The 13,724-nt window shown below is 45.6% G+C and overlaps 1 protein-coding gene across 7 annotated transcripts in view; it reads right to left on the reverse strand.

Moving 5' to 3' along the window:
- NHSL1 (NHS like 1) overlaps positions 1–13,724 on the reverse strand; it is a 243,738-nt gene that overhangs the window by 7,390 nt on the left and 222,624 nt on the right. For 6 of the 7 annotated variants that reach the window (XM_069488918.1, XM_069488916.1, XM_069488919.1 and 3 more), the window contains one exon: positions 9,465–12,202. In XM_069488918.1, coding sequence (XP_069345019.1) covers positions 11,467–12,202 — 736 coding nt within the window. In that variant the 3' untranslated portion in view covers positions 9,465–11,466. Of the gene's footprint in view, positions 1–9,464; positions 12,203–13,724 lie in introns of those variants that run through there. The other variant, XR_011235560.1, reaches the window with a different exon arrangement.

The raw sequence follows: 13,724 nt of genomic DNA on the forward strand, positions 1-13,724 counted from the left end.
CACTTGCCAAAAAGACATGGAATTTCTTTTATAGCACATTTACCATAGATGTCTGGAGGGCCCCTTCCAGCCCTCCCACTGATGCGTGGCCACCGCGCTGACCTCCACTGTCTATTTCTGATATTTCCTCTCTAGTCCTACATGCACCATGAACCTCTAATGCAATACATCCCATTTTAAGTGAAAGAAGTATATTTCTGACGACCAAGATTCAGCTGTTGTCTAAAACACATTCAAGAAAAAAATTGGTTTTGTACCATTCGAGTCGAGGGTATCCCGTGTTTTCCTCTTCCTTAAATCATAACTGAAACATTTTTCAGCGCTAAATCGATCAGTCCTGAAAGTGTTTCTCACAGCAGTGAATCATTCTAATTATGTGGCTGTCACTGATTATGCAGTGTCCCTTATGTTTAACATTTATCTATAGGAACGCAGTGTCTCGACCCTTCGTTAAGGCTCCACCTTCCACCCGTGCTGTTGGTCTCGTTGTCGCTCCACCAATTCGCTCCTCTCCCCGCCTTTGCTCTCTCCCTCTCCGCACGCCAGCAGGCTCAGACTCCACTACAGAACGCTAATTCCCATCTCTCCTCTGCCTTGGTTATCCATTTTCTCTGGAGAGTTGTCCAAAGTCTTCCTCAGAGCCCTAGGTCGTGAGGAGGCATCTCAGGGACCATGACAGGGAGTCAAGGTGGGCAGCCCCCACCCCCCGTGCATCCCACAGAGCTGTCACATGTGTTTATGGGTCAATCTTTCATAAAATTATGTTTTTAAAAAGTCTGAAAATAATTCATTTAAACTTAATGCATTCCTTTCTAGTCATTGTTGAATCTCTCCAAAAATCTTGCTTTGTCCCGTAAACATTTCACAGAAATGTCATTTATTTTCCTTCATTCTTTAAGTCATTACAGAGTCCCTACTGTGTTCCAGGCGCTATGCTGGGGACTGGGCAATGCAGGTGAGCGAAACCACTGTCCCAGCTCCTCACCAGGGGTGTCCTGTTCACCAACTCCAATGACATCTCTTACTCTTCTGTTTAGTCCACCTTTCTGCTGAGAATACAGAGGTGACCATGACAGACAAGCCTCAATGCTATTTGAAATTGTGGTAAGTGCTGTTAAGAACTGAAAGGGGACATTGGAGTAGGCTGTGGTTTGTCAGGTGTGGTGGACGTCACATGGGGTGGGGAAGAGACAGTTGAGACTTGACTGATGAGAAGGAGCCTGTCAGATGAAAGCAGGGGTGGCGGTTGTGGGCATCGTGGGCAGTGGTGACAGCGTCAGAGGAAAAGGCCGCATTCAGTGCCCAGAGCAAAGAGCTGCACACGCTGCTTGCTGAGCAAGAGAGCGCTGTGCTCATAGCGCACCACGGTCTCTCCAGATTAAAAACTGCTGACCTTGTACGGGGTTTTCGGAAGCGTGGAGTTCAAGGATTAACAGACTTTCACAAGCATTTAGGGATTGGCTGAGCCTTTAGTTGTGGAGGTGCGGTTTGGTTACCAGAGTGAGGCCGCTGCTGATTAGCACGGTTTAGAGGCCTGGGTTAGAAGCGAGGTTACTCATGCGAACTTGTCATCCATTGTTTCTGGTACTTACTTATTACTGCGGCCAAATGGCCAATGGTCATTTCTGTTCTGGGATTTGGGGTTGTGGCGGACAACCACGTGGAGGTGTGCCATGCAACTTTACCTTCAAGAAAGTACTAGCAGCCCAGCTGTGAGGCGTGCGGTCAGCTAACAGTCTCCAGCTGTTACCTTCTCCAGAGTGCACTTCGGAATTCAAGATAGGGACACACTATTGGCGGGGGCGGGGGCGGGGCAGCCTAGCCTTTGGTGGAGCAAAGCAGTGGTAGCTGGTGCCAAGTTTTCCTGGCAACTTCCAGCCAGTGACTGAGCAAGGAGGCAGTACAAGACCCAGCCATTTCTGCTCAACTCAGAACACCTCTAGTAAACAGTCTTTGCTCCAGAGCTTCTTAGTAGACTGGTAGAGATTTTATCAGATCTGACAGCTCCTCTGTTCAACCCTGCTTTTCCCTTTTCCTTTCAGAAGTGTAATTTCACCACACATCTTTTGCACTCCTAACTCTATCTCAGCCTCAGACTGGCACAATTGGTACCAGTGGCCCAAGAACACAGATGGCAAGACAGCATTTGAGACTGAGTCACTCACTGGCTGGTTCTGAAGCCCCCATCCCTGTTGGATAGCCAGCCCCCGGCACAAGAAGGCTGTGCGATTATTAAAACTGGAGATGAAACAGCATGCTGGTGCAGGGGACTGCAGTGACTGGCGGATCATTCAGTCATTCAAAATATGGGGGAAGGGTGGGTAATAAATATGAGGACAATGGACTTGAGTGGTTATTGCTGAATTGGGTTGATGTCCTGCAGGTGGATAATGAAAAGCTGAGGTCAATTAATAAGCAATTTAAAACTAAGCGTGAGAGCTGGAGTCACTTGGCTGGCTTGCCAACATGTCCTCATCCCTGCAGTAGCTAAGCAGAAAAAGCCGAAGGGCAAGCACAGGATGTGATGGTAAAAGTAGCTAACCGCCCACAAACGTTCAACCAAGCCAGGTCTGTCGTGTCAAGGTTGGAATCAATCCTGGGAACCTAAAATATGTGATGGAGACATCTAGAGGATGTTCCTAACAATTTTGATTTTCTGAATATTTTGAGCCTGCAGAAGAGACCCACCCTTCCCCCTGAAGAGCTAGAATTACCTTCCCTCTCTTTCTCCATCCTAACACAAGGAAAGGCAGTGTCAGGGTCTTTCCCTCATATGGCAACAGGTGCCCCTCAGGAGCTGTCCCCACGCCTCCTCCTGACTACTAGGCCTATAACCAGAGTTCAGCCACAACATAATCCGGTTGGGCTGTGCTGGGTCTAGGGAGGGAAGAAATGGACTGTATGAGCTCGCCAGCATGTACTGCAGGGGCCGGGGGAGTAGAGTACTCTTGGGACTCAAGTCTGAGGGTGCTTGGTCAAAGGTGCCAGATTCATAAAACTAGATAAGTGAGAGTTTATTGACTTGGGGGTGTTTCTCAGGATACAGGATTTAACACCATGAGAAAAATGCCAAGAGATAGTGCAAAGTCACTGCTCCAGGGCAGCCTGGTAGAAACCTAGAAAAAGTGATCAGAATGTTGAAATGCCTGAATTGCTGAGACAGAGGAAGGAATGAAAAGGCTCAAGGAAGGGGGCGTGCTGCAATGGACACATGAGGCAAAGTGCCCATGGGGGTGGGGGGGGGAGGTTATGCTTCACAGCAAGGCTCAGAGGACCCATCATTCACTGAGGTCCTTGGGCTGCACTGATGAGGGGCTAGGGGATCACCAAGGAGCTCAGTGGGGGCTCTCCTCGGCAGTCTGGGGCTGGCAGGAAAGGCCGTGATGGAACTTGGCTTGCTGAGAGCAATGTGGATGATGATGAGACCTCAGAGAGCCCAGGTGGCAGTGCTAACCACAGAAGCCAGAATGCCATCGTTAGCATATTAACCACTAACCGAAAAATGACAGCCAAGGGACCCTGACCTGTAAAGTCTCATGGAAATGGTTGATAGAACATGGCATCCCTGGGGACAAAATAGATGGGTGATCAGCAAGGGTAATGCTTGATATATAACCAAAGAGAGCAAAAATGGATGACCAGGGGGCTGAGAGAGAGCACGCCAATAAAAAGAAGCCCGTGCTTCCTTACCAGTTTCTAGACTGAGCCAGTTTTCTGACTCAAAGCTCATTAACTGAAGAGGTGACTGGATCCTGGGGGAGAGGTCCCTGCAAGTGTGCACCGTAATGATTCCCCAGCCTTTTTCCAAAGGAATCTATGGCCTTTACGCAGGCGGCTTCACACTAGGGAAAGAGGAATACCTGGATATATCAGGGCCCAAATTAACATTTGATACCCAATATAGTTTCTCCTACCCCATTAAAATGGGAGCATACGGAGTTTAGAAAAGAAATGTTCTAATCAAAGTTTGGCTTAGAGTAGGTCTCCTGGGTCTGCAGACCCAATGTTGGTTATTTGCCTCATCCCTGAATATATAATTGAGATCGACATACTTGGCAGGCAGAATAACCCCACACTTGTTCTTTGACCAGAGTGTAAGCCTTGAAACTCCCTCTTTCCCAAGCAGGTAGTAAATCTAAATCAGTATTTCCTTTAACAATGTTAAGGTCCTCAGGTGAACCTCTGTTCCTGACCATCATGGTGAAACAGGAATCATTTTATCTTTCCATCTTAAACCACTAAAAACCCAAACAAAATATATAAAACAATGGTCTTCAGATAATGAAAGTTCATAGCATAGGACTGTGATCTCTGAGAGAAGGGGGGAAAAAATGAGGTGAATCGATGAATGTTCAAGCTAATGGCTTAGAGGCAGTTTCCAGGCAGCAAAGCAGGGAGGAGGAAGCCAGAGACCAGTGGTCTTGCTGAGTTGAGGAGACAGAGGTCAGTGTTACAGGAGGCCAAGGGGGTAGAATTTGTTGGGCAGAGTAAATGAGAGGGGGAGAGGAGGCCAAGGGGATAGAATTTGTTGGGCAGAGTAAATGAGAGGGGAAAGCACAAAGAGCTCCATAGATCTGCAGTGGGCCCCTTGAGTCCTTGGTTTAGTGAAGGTGTGAGAAGAAACTACTCTAGCCAAGAAATGAGAACTGGAAATAGTAGAACAAATAATTTACAGATCACATATGGGGCTGGGAAAAGTTTGTGTTTCCACTGGCCAGAGTAGAAATAACTCATAATGCATGGGGCATCAGGTAGAGTCCTTAAAAGGGTGTTGCCTTAGTAGTGAGGTTAAAGTATCCATAGACCAAAGCATTCTCTGGACTTCCCCTAACAAAGCTTAAAAAGCAAGCTTTGGAAAAATCAAATTAATTTCAAGAAACTTGGCTGTGCACCATAATAAAACCCAATACTATTTAAAGGAATACAACAAAATCCATCAACAAACAACATAATGCTAATTCCCAACCTCTAGTAAAAAATTACTAGGAACACAGAGAAACAAAAATATTGTCCATAGGGATAAAAGATCATTAAAAGTAGACCCAGAAGTGACAGATATGAAAAGATTAGTAGCTTGAATTGTGATCTGGCAGGAATGATCCTACTGACCATCACGCCCAATGAACCACTGAAGTACTTAGTTCTTCCCATTCCTCCAACTCTGGTTCTACAGGGTCAGAAGTCCTTGTTCACAAAGGGTGTATGACCTCCCTGGGCAATATAACAAGAGTCCCATGGAACTACAGTCTACTGCTGCCACCTGGGCACTTTGGCCTCGTTGTGTCCAGGGAGCAGTAGGCAAGAAGTGCCATGTAGTCAGGGGTAATTGACCCTGAACTGCAAGAAGAAGTAAGCCAGCTGTTAGATGATGGGGACAGGGAGGAAAGCATGTGCACTCAGCTGGTCCCCTGGAGACACCTGTGTTCTCCTTGCCCAGTGGGAACTGTGAACGGACAACTGTAGCAACCCTGGTCTGAGAAGGGTTTGGTTCCCAGCTCAGGACCCACAGGAACGAGAGCTTGGTTCACATCATCAAGAAAGACACCAAGACCAGCAGAGATGACAGATGAGGGTGAGGGGAATTTGAAATGGGGGGAGGAATGATGAGGACCCATTGTAGCCTCAGGACCAATTGCAGGAAGGTGCTATAATTGGTCCCACCAAACTCCTGTTTTTTAAAATTTCTCCCCAGGAAGAGAGGTCCATCAGAGCCCCAGAGCAGCTGCTCTCTGCATGTGTATGGGGAGGTGGATCTACTTGGGGAAAGGGGTGGACTGGGGCAGGCATGGAGATGTGTCACTTAGATCCCCCTACAAGAAAAGACTGGCCAACCAGCTGTGAGAAGCGGGGGCAGCTGACATCCTCCAGTGTCCTCCTTGGCTTTCAAGCTGAGGTCATACTATTCTCAAGGCAGGTGGGGTTGGTGGCCAAAGATTTAACTAAACTATGGAAATCAAGAGGATGTTTTACTCAGGGTGGCCTGTTGCTAGAGACCAAGCAAGGCAGTGGTACAGGGACCTAGCCATTCAGTCCAACATAGGACTCCTCCAAAGATGATCTTTTTCCCCACATCCCCACTGGGATGGCAGTCTCATGCTCTCCCTGCCCAATCCTGCTTCTTCCCTTTTCCCCCTAGTGGTGTCACACTCCATTAATTGTCTCAGTGTCTACTGCCTGAAAAACCTAAACTGGCAGAGGAATATAAGAACTTTATTTTCAATAGTTAAAATAAAGACTCTAAGGTAGGAAGTGGCTTCTGTCAAGGGACAGAAAGAAGGCAAATGAGGCCAAATCTTCATGAGTAAGGGAAACAGCGTTAGATCTCAAAGGTGGTGCAGGCCACAGCAAGGAATTTGAATTCTATTGTAACTGTAACATGCAATCTTCGAGAGGTTTCAAGCAGGGGGTGCTAGGAATTACTTTGTGTGCTGAGCTGAGAATGGTCAAAGATGCATAGTAAAGGCAGGGAGGCCAGCTGGGAGGCTTTCCCAATAGTTTGGTCAAGAGATGATGGTTTGGACCTGAGCGGTAGCAGTGGAACTGGGGAGAAGTGATTAGATTTGTGATGCAGGTTGGCAGTATGGCTGATTTAACTTGCTTATGGTTTTAGATGTGGGGTGGACAGGAAAGAGGCCACAGGATGCCCCTAGGTTTGGAGCCTGAGCCATTGTGTGAATGGTAATGCCACTAAGTGATAAGGGAAGGGATTTCAAGAAAGTAGGGTTTGGCTCTACAGTCACATGCTACACAATGATGTTGCCAGTCAGTGACAGACCACATATACCACAGTGGTTCCATAACATTGTAACACCTTATTTTCACTGTACCTTTTCTATGTTTAGATATACAAATACTTACCATTGTGTTCCAATTGTCTAAAATATTCAATAGAGTAATATGCTGTGCAGCTTTGTAGCCTAGGAGCAATAGGCCACACCAGCTAGTCTAGGTGTATAGTAGGCTGTACCGTGTAGGTCTAAGTACACTCTGTAGTGTGCACACAATGACAAAATCACCTAATGATGCATTTTTCAGGAACATCTTTAAGAGAGGCATGACTGTATTAAGTTTGAAACACCTTTAAGTGCAGATTTTGAGTAGGCAATTGGTATACTAATCAGGAATTCATGAAGGAAGTCCAGACAAGAGATATTTGGGAGTTACCAGAATATTTCATTTATCCAATACTATGGGATTATATTAATATAAATTCACCAAGGGACAGTATAGCTTGAGAAGAGGGCTAAGAACCAAGCCCTATCACATTCTTTCCCTTCTTAAAAAGCTTCATTGTTTCCCCACACATGAAACAAAACCCAGATTCCTTGGGATGACATCCCAGGCCCCCTACATTCTTGCACCAGATGACCTTTCCTGTCTCATGCCCCACTGTGTTATTCTAGACTTCCTATTTTAGCTACATGGCTTCCTCTAAACACTTGCCTGTATCTTTGCTCATGCTACCCTCCCCATTTGGAATGTCTTTCTTCTGCCAGCTGTCCCTGCTGGGTGAAATCCTCCTCACCCACAACGTCTTAGCTCAGGTCCACCACAGCCAATCCCTCCCATCTACCCACTCAGAAGCAATGGCATCTTCCTCTAAGAACATGTCACTTAACTGCAAAGCAAGTGAAAAATGACTTACCCAGTGGGTCTGGTGGTGGACAGCTCATGGCTGGTGCAGTAACTCTGGATGCTGTCAACGGACCAAGCTCCTTTCTTCTCTGCCACTCATGGCACGTGGCTTTCATCCTCACTGGTGCCTCATAGGTTGTGGGATTATTGTTCCTCCTCCAGCCTCCCACCCATCATAGGAAGAAACAGGAGGAAGGAAGCCACAAGAGGAGGGGATGGCAAGCTTCCCAGAAATTCCAAGACTATGCCCATGTCTCATTGGGCAAAACTGTGTCCATGGCCCTGGTAACCACAAGGAAGCTGAGGGGTACAGTGTTTTGTCTGGTTGTGTTGCCAGCCTGAACAATTTCACCCCTTGGTAGTAGATGCTGGGTGAGGTTCCAACAGGGCTTGCCAGAGCCCAGAGTGCTTTTCCTTTGGGTCTAATCTGATGTTGGTATACATTTTGCAGGATAATTGTGTCTTTCACTAGGTTTGAATCCTTCACTGATAGCTCATCCACACTCTTTTGTCATAGGACCCCCTCACCCTTACCCAGTAAATACACAGAAAGTATTTACTAAAGGACTTTTTTTTTTCCATCGCTGAACAATGACTACAGACTGCTGTAGCCCTTATTGTGTGAATAAAGCTGGCCCCTGTGGAAGGTAGTGTAAAGCAGCTCATTGAGAAAAACTGTGATAGTCACCAAGTAGCTTATGAAGGAAAATGGACCTTAAGAGTCAGGTCCATGTTTTACTCAAAAGACCCTCCTCTCCCCCCAGCAGACTCCTCATAGCCACCAAAGTACATGATCCCATTATACTCATTCATGATACAATCTGAGTTATACAAACAATTATTCACGTGGAGGCTGAAAACACTAAGGCAGAACCAAGAAAGCCAATCCAGTGGTTCCCGGTCCTCTCCTCCTAGGATGCCCACAGAGTGGGGGCGCCATCTGCAGGTGGAGAAGAGATTGGGACACAGAAATGCCTCCTTGCCTTGACTTGTCATTGTGATTCTCCAAATAAATATACTCTCATCCTCACACAAGAAGCAGCAGAATTCAATCAAGATTCTTTAGAAATAGTAGGAGGGCAGAAATCAGACTAAAGTTGAGGCTGTTTCCAACTGACAGCCAAACTAGTCACTTGTTTCTCTCCCAAGTCTTAGAAAAAATAAAGTGGATATAATTTAGTCCTGGGGCTTGTATGATTATCTGCAACTTAAAGTCTTGGGGTATAAGGAGAGCCATCAAGTGTACCCTCATGGAGCTTTGGAACAAGATACAACCCACAAACAGAAGTGAGCCCCACAAACAGAAGTGAGCCCCACAAACAGAAGTGAGCCCCACAGAGGAATCGAGTAGCAAAGGTGAAGACGCAGTATGTTTCAGGGAAAAGTCTAGTTTCCTGTCTCCCTGTATGTCATCCATGCCTGACAAAAGTCCTCACATCTCTCCACACGTCACATCATCTGAATGGCCAGTCAATACATTATTTGTATTTTATTCTAAAGTCCACAGGACATTATTTGCAGTTGTTTTTCCATGGGTCCTTTTAAATGGCACCAACCAGTGTCTGTGATGTTCTCTCTCTCCTCTCTGTTGGGTGCCCACCTCCCACAGGGACCTTCTGGTCTCACTGCTGTTGTTCTGTTAGCATCAAGCAAAGCACTCAACAATTCTGCACAAGATGACCTATCTCATTAGCCAAAAAAACACATGTACAAACAAAAAGAAATACGTTTCAAATATTTACTTTAAAATTGTTTTATTCAAAGCAAATTTAAAACCTAATAGATATTTTTCTTTAAGAATGGGAATTTTTAAATAGTTTTATAATTAGTTTTGATGTTGCTTATCTTACCTTCAAATAAAAGATTTTTATATTAAGTTAAAGACTTCTGATAGCCATGTCCATTCTAATCTTTTTTTAGGTAGCTACGAGATTTCATAATCAAAAGCCAACACCACTTTCCTAAAATTTAGAAGAAACGATCCTTATGCCAATGTAGTAGACAATCGCTCCAAATGCAGGTCTTGATTTCCGGTTATGTGAAAAGAAGTGTTTTGTTTTCTTCAGAGAAGGTAAAGAGTCTTCATTCTTTAGGTTTGTTTTTGCCTCAAAGACATGTCTAAAATAGGTACCTAAAGTTTTATTTTATAAGCCTCATGATGACTTGACCTGTGGAGTCCAACTGTTAGATTATATTTTTATACCGAAAAAAATGGCCATTTGGTAACTACACTGGATTTAAACCAAGAATCTCAGCATTGTCATCCTAGGTCCTTCCAATAAGAAGACAAGACTCTGGTTTATTTAACTAACAAATAAGGGAGCCAAAGCACACAGAAGTTGGGAGGGAGTGAGGGAAGGAGGGAGGAAAGGAGGGAGGGTGTGGGTCACAAGAATATTACATTAAAATAAAGACTTTACATACTTTTCTCCTGCTTCTAAAAGTTTTGAAATTCTGATTGGAGAAGATTAGAAGGTAATTAGCAACTCAATTATTTAAAAACAAATTTAAAAATGCACAAAACAATCGATGCAAAAAAAACCCCTTTTTAATCTGAAAACTCATTTCCCAGGGCCAGGTAATAGCCAAGCCCTACCAATTTTTATCAGTTTATTTGACTAACAAGAGCTATTCGGCATTTTCTTCAAAGTAAGATAATATATATAATAGATTTTGATAAACCTTTCTAAATTAGGACATGATACTGCAGGCAGTTCAAGGAAAGAAAAATAGCCGAAACTTTTTCTTTGGTGTAACCAAAAGGATATCCAAAAGTTAGCAAATGTTGACATTTCAAGTGATAGGAAATTGCCAAATGGAAGTTTAAACTCTGATTAAAAAAATCTGTTGTAAAAGGAAAAGCTCCACCCACAGTTCGGTAGTGCAAGTTTTCAAATTTAATTCTGCAAAATAGTTTTATTTATTAGGCAGGAAACCAAGTCCAGCAGTGTATCACCTACCCCTCTCCCCGTCTCCTCTTTCTCCCTGTCTCTATGTCCGCAGGTCACTTCAGTTCTCAAAGGCCTCAGCTGCTACTCGAGAAGGAAATGCATTTAAAAATTCCCCACGCTTCTAAAAATCAGGCTAAAAGTTGTGTATGCGGCTGCACAGCAGCAGGCACCAAGTTACAGCGTTGCCACTTTCACGTTTGTCATGTTTACAAAAAAAGAAACAAAGCCTATTTCCCCCAGAAAAAAAGTACCTGAACCAGTTAGTCACTTAGCCCTTTCCCCGCTTCTCTGCGCTCATCAGGACAGCCTCACCCCGCAGCACACATGTGCATACATCCACGCGTTCTGTGCATTAAGAACCAGCAATTCTACCGCCTCTTTCGTAGAAGCAACGTCTTCTCCCTTCTCATGGAACTCACAGGTTTCCATAAACAGAATGCTTTGAAAGCGGTTACCACCTAGTCCAGAAGACTCCCAGCTTACTCTACCGAGCCTAACTCTGGCTTGCTTTGTCCTATTTCTGTACATACTGTTTGTGTGTGCGTATTTTTTAAAAATAAAAAGTGTTCAAAATGCACACACACCCCCATACACCCTTGACACACCCCCAGTATTTAGGAAAAAAAAAAAAAAAAAATCTTCCCCAGGAAGCACTTTCAGAAGTTTAAGCTTCTACTTGCTTTTAAGCCACAGGGCAAGTGCCAAGTGAGTCCTAAATAACCCTCCGCTCACACTGCAGGGCTGGCGACGCTGGGGCCACAGCACACACGGTGAGTGGGATCCCCGGGCAAGCCAGGCAAGGGCACCTAGCAGGCTTCCTAGAGCGATGCATTCATTGCTCATCTCTCCCCCATCACCCGGGAGAGTCGCGTTCTTGTCCCTAACTCTCCTCCCCCGGAGAACCTCCGCGCTGCGCTGACGGATCCCTGTCCTCTGCACTGGCTGCCCCATCTGCGGGGCCAGGGGCCTGTGGCCGCAGGGAGGCGGCAGGCTCCTCGGTGCAGAACGCACTGCCCTCGTCCATCTCATCCCCCGCCAGTCCGTCCAGGGAACATCCCTTGGCAGCGCCCAGAGCCCCGCGCGCTCTGCCGTCCCCAGGCTCCGTGGCTTCCCCTTCGCCCTCCGAGATGACCGTCATGGGGCTGCTCTGGATCCGGTTCCGCATGCTGTACCTGCTGCTGGCTGCAGACGGCGGCGTCCGACTGCGGCCGTACCTGGGACCGGAAAAGGACAGACTCCGAGGCATCAACCCTTCGTTCTTGGCCCACTCTTCCTGGGCCCTTCTGTTCTTGCTTGGGGAGCAGCTTGACGGGCTCTCAGGGGTGTCCGGCGAAGGCTCCGACCTCGATCTCTGGAATCGAGGGTCTGTGTTCTTGAGCATCTCCGCCGCCGACATGCGGGCGCTGGTGTCTGAACGACTCCCCTTTTTGAGCAGCAGAGCTTTGAAGTTGTCGCTGCTGGTGCTGCTCTTTCGGACACTTCTCTGAATGGATCCCACTTGCTTTGGCGAGGCCAGGCTCGGGGCAGCGCCGGTGGGTGTCACTGGCGGGGAGGGAGAATGGTTTCGGGAGTGATCATCATCTGAGTCTTTACGGCCGAGGACTTTCCTTTTGGATCTGAGATTTAGTAACATTAAGATAAAGGTTAATTCCCAGTAGGCCACAACCATCCTGCTTCCCTTATCACGTCCTCAGGTCACCATTGACTTAATATTTACTTTAAAAGACTTATTTTACATGTGTTTTCTCTATGATCAATACAATAAAAAGCACAAGTAAAAAAAAAAAAACAACAAACTTATTTTAACCATGGAAAACTTAAAACACACATGCTAAAAAGACAGTACATTCTTTGACCACATGAACCCATAACTCATCAAGGATAATCATTAACTACGCCATTCTTCTTTTATATCCACCCTCACTGGATTATTTTGAAACAAATCTTAAACATATTAACTTACTTCAGATAGGACCATTTCCAATGTTTTAAATAATTGCTAGTTTTCATTTAACTCTCGTAGATGGGCGATCCTGAGTGAATTTCACTTGCTGACCATCCTTCTTTCTACTCTTCCTTTTTGTATTTGGTTGCTAGTCCTTGAATAGGCCTAATAGATAAGCAATGCCCAGAATATCCCCTATACTAAGATATGCCCCAGCTCAGATCCCAAGACAACGCTACAACTTTATATTCTCAGTCATTCTAGAGTGTGACATAAAACCAGTCCTCCTCAGCTTTTACAGGACCCTATGCCAACTTCTAGAAGTTCAGTTTTCCAGAAAACAAGAGTGAAAGAGAGATTCTTGCTGGATCCGTTTCATGATCAAGTTCAGAGAGCCTCGCGCTGACCAAGAAACATGAGGGACGAGAGTGGAGAGGGGAAGAGGAGAGGCCGATCAGGAGAAGTAAATGTTTCCTGCAGGTACTTCTTGTCCTCAGTCCCTAAGGACATCACTGTTCAATGTGTTTTCTACTGCTAGTGACACGGAGATGGCACAGCTGATGAGCCAAGTGGTCCCTTGCCAGCCTCTTCATGACAACAACTCGGTGTGTGTGCGCCTCTCAGCTAAGCGCAGGGGGACTTGCTTTAAGAAAGCTCGACACAGTTAATGAATTAAAGATGTGGGTATCTCTCTTTTCCTGCTATATAATTCTAGAATATGCAGCAAGGAAAGGTTGAGAGTATGGTATCTGTACGTGCAGATGAAGAGCTGAAACCAAGCGCTACCCACTTCTAGCTGTGTAGCCCGGGACAAGTTGCCCGTTCATGCCGCACCTCAGTTTCCACACTTTTTATAAAATGGGGGTGTGATAATACCCACCTCACAGGCATGTGAAGACTAAATGAGCTAAAGAACCTCTGGGGTTATATACGTCCCACTGCTAGAGTGTCCTTGTTGTGTCACCTGGTGCAAGTTAAAATTTCTGATGGTGTATCCTTATCTGAAAAGGGAGGGTAACAGTGTACAGGCCATAGTTTGTCAATAAAGATAAATGTAGTAACAGCCATAAAGTATCAGGCATATAGCAGGTGCTTAAAAAAACTCTGAATATGATATAGGGAAGAGAATTCTTCCTTCTTGCCACCAGGGCAGGCTTTGGTTTTTACATAGCCCAGACAGCGAGGCAGAGGGG

This window comes from Eulemur rufifrons, chromosome 15 (genome assembly GCF_041146395.1).
Source record: "Eulemur rufifrons isolate Redbay chromosome 15, OSU_ERuf_1, whole genome shotgun sequence".
Lineage (NCBI taxonomy): Eukaryota > Metazoa > Chordata > Mammalia > Primates > Lemuridae > Eulemur > Eulemur rufifrons.